Raw genomic sequence first — 5949 nt, 5'->3', positions numbered from 1 at the left:
ATTAATCTAATCTAAGGGTTAAGTATCTCTGAAAAGAACTGAATTATTCTGAACCAGATTCACTTTGATTATAACTACACTTTGATTATAAAAGTTGAAGTTTTGGAAGCTCATAAATTTATGCTGAAACATTCCCTTCAAAAATGAACAAAATCATGCTAAACCAGGAATCAAATTCTTTGAAATCTATTTAGGATTTCGAAAAACTTAAAATTACAATGTCAATGTTAGAAATTATACAGTTATAAGAAAAATTATTTGCACGCCATTGACTGCCTAAACAATGGCTTAATCAGACAACAACAGTTATTGCTTGATCCACTATTGATTGCCTTTGCAGGTGTTGCAATACTTTTTCCTGGTAGTGTATAGCTTGTGCACCCTAAAATTGTTTTTGTAGATTGCCACCCCTGATTTAGCTTACATTACAAAACCAATGCATAACCAACAGAGTAATTCATTCTTACAAACCAAAGGATTTCTAGGGATTTAATGAAAATCACATTTCCAGGGACTTGTTTGCCCCTCAGCATAATATAACATACAAACAAGTTCCATGTTTTCATCTCAAAGCATCTATAATTTCTTGGCAAGATAACGTCAATTCTAACATGTGAAAAGCCCACTTCAGCATTTCACAATAAACCCCCTCGTCCATAAGACCTTTTTTCAAAATGAGCACCTTCTACATTAAACTTCTATCTTTAAGAATAAACCCTACTTCCACAATGGAACCCCTTTCCTCAAAAATCCAATCGATAAGATGAGAAGACAGAGAGAAAACAATAATTTGAAATTTAATGGGGATTTTATTCACTCCATTTAAATTTATGTACCACGTTTGGATGCAAAGTACTCTTTAACAACATCAAGAGCTTGTGTTTCTTTGCCCCAGTCCTAGAACAGAATGAAGAAACATGTCTTAGCTAAATTTCATAGGCAAAAAACTACTGTTCTCTAGGCAAAAACTACAGTTGCCGAACAGAGTTTTCATGATGTTCTTTCTCAGACAAATATTGATTCCGGATAGGACATTTCTACAGACTCTGATTCAGTAGAGGGAGTCCTTGATCATCACTGAAAGAACACCTCTAAACAAAGCACATGTTATTCCTCACATTTATGATACCACCAAAAATTCAACAAAAGAAAAACATTAACAATGGAAACTTTTCATTTTGAATTCCAGTTAAAACTAAATTACAAATCGCACTATTACATAGGTAATTTGTCACTGGCTAGCCTGGTTTTACAAAATAAAACTATTGAAATCACAGTAATGAGAAAAGAAAAAAATGTACTAACTATATATAATAATAACTTTAATTTTAGTAATAACTTCTTGTACAATCTTAATGATTGACAGATGATAAAAGTACTATCTTTAGCATAATGAATTAAAACAACATTTACATATAAATGTACATGAAATTACAAGTTTAATATTTATGTATACTTTATCTGTCATACAGTGCTCAATACCATTAAAGGCAGTACGTCGTGCCGCTCATTGGTTTATCGAAACAAAGAGCAAAAATTATATTTCAGTGAGTTTTCATTTCGTAACAAAGGACACCTCTTACTTGCTATTGATCAGTTGTATAAATTTGTCATGCTTCTTTAATTTTGAGGACCCTCAAAATTCAACAAACAATTGCCAATGAACAGCACAACACACTGCCTTTAAGCAGAGCTGTTCTTATTTCTAGGTAGCAACCCTGAATTTCATGCTTTGTTGGATCATCAGGCAATTGGTGAACTACTCTTTCTGTCATGCTATTGTATGTAATTGCTTTGTCCCTGGGTGTATTGGGAATTGCACATTTGTGCTACCCTTTATTCTTCAATTTCCTTATTAAAAAAGACTAATTCTCTCTAGGGTTTGAAATATACAGTAGAATCCCGTTAACAGTAGAATCACGTACTCGGTTATTACATACTTTCGGATATAACATACTGGTGTGCTTGGCCCCGGCAAAAGGTGTGCTTGGTTTGAGTCAATTTTTACTTACCCTCGTTACAACGTACTTCGGATATAACATACTTAATACACTGCTCCCTTGAAGTATGTTATAACCGGATTATACTGTGATGACTAAAGAAAGCACAAACCTTGACAACAACACAGCTACACCCAACAACCTTTCTAGCTTGTCCCTCTTTGTCAATTTTGCAAAGACCAGCCCATTCACCTAGCTTTTTATTATCATCAACCTAGAAAGCAAAACAGTCATCAGTCATAAAGGATACATTTGTTGATCTTGCTGTTAAAATGTGAAATGATATATGTATGTATATATATATGATTTATATAAACTTTGTAAACATTTTTTGAACTATAAGAAGATTAGTAAACCATTAAGCATTCTTGAAGACATATTGACAAGTTCCTCAAAGAATAAAGTTCATTTCAAAAAATCAAAGTCAAATGTCTGTTTGAACAGGAAAATTTTGACCCTGATTCCTTGAAAAATGCAAATATTATAATTGGCATCATAATTTATTATATATAATTAACTAGCACCATAACATGCATACTTTATTATTTACCCTGGAAAAATTATCATTCTTTAATAAAGCCTGTTAGACAAACCACTTGCATAATTTGCATGCTTACCTTGAGAAGATTAATAGTGTGCTCAGCACAAAGTGCCTCAATAAGCTTGACATACATTTTCTCATCACAATTGTTAGCTAATACGCAAAGGACAGCTTCACGTCTAAAATAAAGGAAAAATTCTTTGTAGAAAAAACTGTAATATCTGACCAAAGCACAACATTTTTTCAAAAAGTAAAAACAATGACATTCAAAGCATTCTTTCCAGGAACCTGAAGAAAATAAACTTTATTTTATCTAAAGAAAGGAAGTATTCCTTACTAATATTTTGGTATATGAGATAATTTGACTATTCATTCTCAGACAAAGTTTGATTCCGGAATAGACAAGTATCTACAGATATTCTTCAGTAGAGGGAGTCCTTTGTCATCATAGAACAAATTAAAAGTATATATATATTAGGAGGATGATTTGCATTTACTGTTATTTTCAGCATATTAGGTTTCTGTAGAAAATTATGAATGACCTGTATTTGCAGACAAGTTGCCAAAATTCACCAACAATGCACCCATACATGGCAAAAAACCTCCTCATTGAAGAGATAATTTGAGATATTAAGATAATTGTTTAAAAGGAGGCTTCACAAATTTGTTCAACATTACATCTTACTGTACCTCAGCATCAGAGATTGTTCTTAATTTGTTCTTAACTTTTGAAAAGTTCTGAAACCCATGTTTTTGTCAAAAAAGGGTGTAAAGTTCAATTAGAGAATCCTCACTACCAATTTTTTATATTTTACTGTCTTAAAAGAATGGTAAATGCTTGCCAGTTTAATGCAATAATTGCTCTGTTATGCTAATGGACTTTTCAAGGCACACACTGCAAGCATGGTTAGAAAGCAGTACAGCTTTATCTATAAGAACCAGGCTGACTGTTCTTAATGTTTTCGAATATTTGAGGCTGGATTGTTCTTAGTTTGTTTTTGAATTATTAGGTGTAAGCAGTGCATTTGCTAGCCTTTTTGCTTTAGGGAGTATTCAGGCCTCCCTTGCCAACAATGTGAGTGAAACAACCTCAATTCACCATCAAGTTTGAATATTCGCCAAAAAAGCACACAAACATGACTAAAAATCCTTGTTTATGAGATAAAACATTATTCAAAACTGCATTTTACAATGGCACAGCCTCAGCTTGCTCTTAATCTATTCTTAACTTTTGAATCAATTTTGAAGCTAATGTTTTTATAAAATTGTTGAGTGCAGTACTATTTATCAGATGATCTGAAAACCTCAATCTTGAAATAGGCATGTAACTGCAAATTAGTGTAAGGTTTCCAACCTGGAATAAGTAACTTGAACCAACAATGACTTACTTGTCCAAGGCTTTGGTCGCCTCATGCAGCCCACGAGCAAGACCATGGTATATTAATGCTGTTTTAAGGACTTCTTGTACAGCAGTTTCAATGTCCATTGCACCTGTGGCAGCAGCAACTGGAACATCATCTCTGTAGAACCCATAAAGAAACAATTTGGTTTTACCTATCAAACTATTTAGAAACTAAGCCCTTTTAAAACTTCATTTTATCAACAGTGTTCAAGATTACCTTACACAATATCTAGATTAAATAATAAAATTTTTGGTTTGATTTATATTTACAATATATACATACATACAAACGCGTCAAGTGCAGCTAGAGTCAAACCGCCCAAAAGCCATTCTACTAGAAACAGTGATATAAACAATTCAAAGTTACATCTTATCTTGGGCTATTCAATTTACAAGGTAGCTAAATTGACAACCTTTCGACTTTGTTGCTGAACTGATTCATTCAAATATTATCAAAATTAACTCAAATTGAATTCTTAAATTTGGCAAAGCTGGCAAATTTCTTGTCTTAAATGATTTCATAGTATTTCAACTTGGCTGGGTCTAATAAAATTCGGCTTTAAATGATGATCATGAAATATTCTGCACGAGACTTTCCTGTTGCTACAATCAATTTCAGGTCGATTAGGAAAGATAGTGTATACTTTATAAGTAAATGCCTAGTGAACTGGTTTGCATGTGTTTAGGGACAAGTTTGTGCAACACATGGACGATTAGGCCCACTTACCTATCTCCCGCATCAGACATTTTTACAGGCAGATGTCCTCCTACGATTAGAAATATAATTAAAAATACTTTCTCTAATTATCAAGGAAGATAATTATACGACATATTCTAAAACATTTTAAGGTAATAGGGTACGATTCCAAGGATATAATTTCAAGAACTCACAATGATTTCTTTCAAAGTATGACAATTTTACAAATTTTCACGGAAAGGAAGGAAAGGGGGCTGGGGACAACTGTTCATGTGCGTCTAAATAATGTTGTAGTTGCTGTTGTTGTTGTTGGCGACTCGAGAGAGGAAATTTTCAAATTTTTCTAAAACAAAAATATATAGATAAATAAAACTTAAAAATATCCTCTCTCCAGTAGGCAGGGTGTTTTTCTGCCTTTTCTTCCTCGTTTCTTCCTCCTCCAAATATCTCAAATTTCACTCTCTTTTCGGTCTACTTTATTGAATAAAGCCTCGGAAAATAAACCAGCTCATGCTCACTAGTACGTATCCCCTGGGGGGCGTACTCCTATTATGGCCTAACAGGGAGGTCCGGTCAGGGTCAAAGAGGGCCAACGCTTAGATTTTAAAAAATTACCCCGAATGGTAGTATTTTTGACAGTAACCCTCAAATGGTAGCAAAAAAACGAAATTATGTACTTGATAGCATCATTTTTTGTGCTCCCTTAGTCCCTTTTCTGACAAATTTTTTCACAACTGACTGCTGTTGTTTCCGGAAAAATAAAATTTTGTTCATTATCTATAATAAATCGCAAGCTAAACTGAGCAGTTGAGTTATCATAAAAATGGGCTATTTGGTAGCCATTTAGTAAGACCCTAAAACCGACTGGACTTACTAAATGGAAATTGCATTGCAAACCGTCAGGCCTTAATGGGAGAAGAACCCTCCCCCCCCCCCGGTGTTTATACAGTATAATCAAAAGGCTTTATTATTTTGAACCGTCTGAAGAACGAGCAGGAGATTATGGGATTTTTTTCCAAACATTCCGGGCAGCACTTCCATCAAAACGACTCCAAACCATAGAAGTTCGTCCATTCTAGATCAATAAATGGGTCCCTCGAAATTTAAAATCACAGGGAGGATGTTTGCAGCCATTTATATGGGTTTTCACTTTTCCGTGCATCATCTCTCCTCGTCCAGTCTTTCTTTTTGAACTTGCCACAATAAGACGTTATTAGTTATTTTCAACTATTGTTCACAAATCATTGTTTTATGATATGTTGCCAACAAGAGTCACCATAAGACTTGAATAATTTCTAATACGAGAAGA

At 33.8% G+C, this 5949-nt stretch overlaps 1 protein-coding gene across 1 annotated transcript; it reads right to left on the bottom strand.

Moving 5' to 3' along the window:
• Window positions 1-793: 793 nt before the first annotated feature.
• LOC135688808 (small ribosomal subunit protein eS12) lies at window positions 794-4942 on the bottom strand. Its single transcript, XM_065205826.2, has 6 exons — window positions 4835-4942; window positions 4671-4710; window positions 3930-4061; window positions 2618-2720; window positions 2113-2214; window positions 794-897 (listed from the first exon to the last, which is right to left on the bottom strand). The coding sequence occupies exons 2-6, from the start codon at window positions 4688-4690 to the stop codon at window positions 829-831; spliced, it is 426 nt and encodes a 141-aa protein (XP_065061898.1). The 5' UTR covers window positions 4691-4710; window positions 4835-4942; the 3' UTR covers window positions 794-828.
• Window positions 4943-5949: the final 1007 nt, after the last annotated feature.

Source organism: Rhopilema esculentum, chromosome 9 (assembly GCF_057945365.1).
Source record: "Rhopilema esculentum isolate cy_ngs chromosome 9, ASM5794536v1, whole genome shotgun sequence".
Taxonomy (NCBI): Eukaryota; Metazoa; Cnidaria; class Scyphozoa; order Rhizostomeae; family Rhizostomatidae; genus Rhopilema; species Rhopilema esculentum.
Note: the sequence above shows the minus strand (reverse complement) of the source record. Positions and strands in the feature narration are given on the sequence as shown.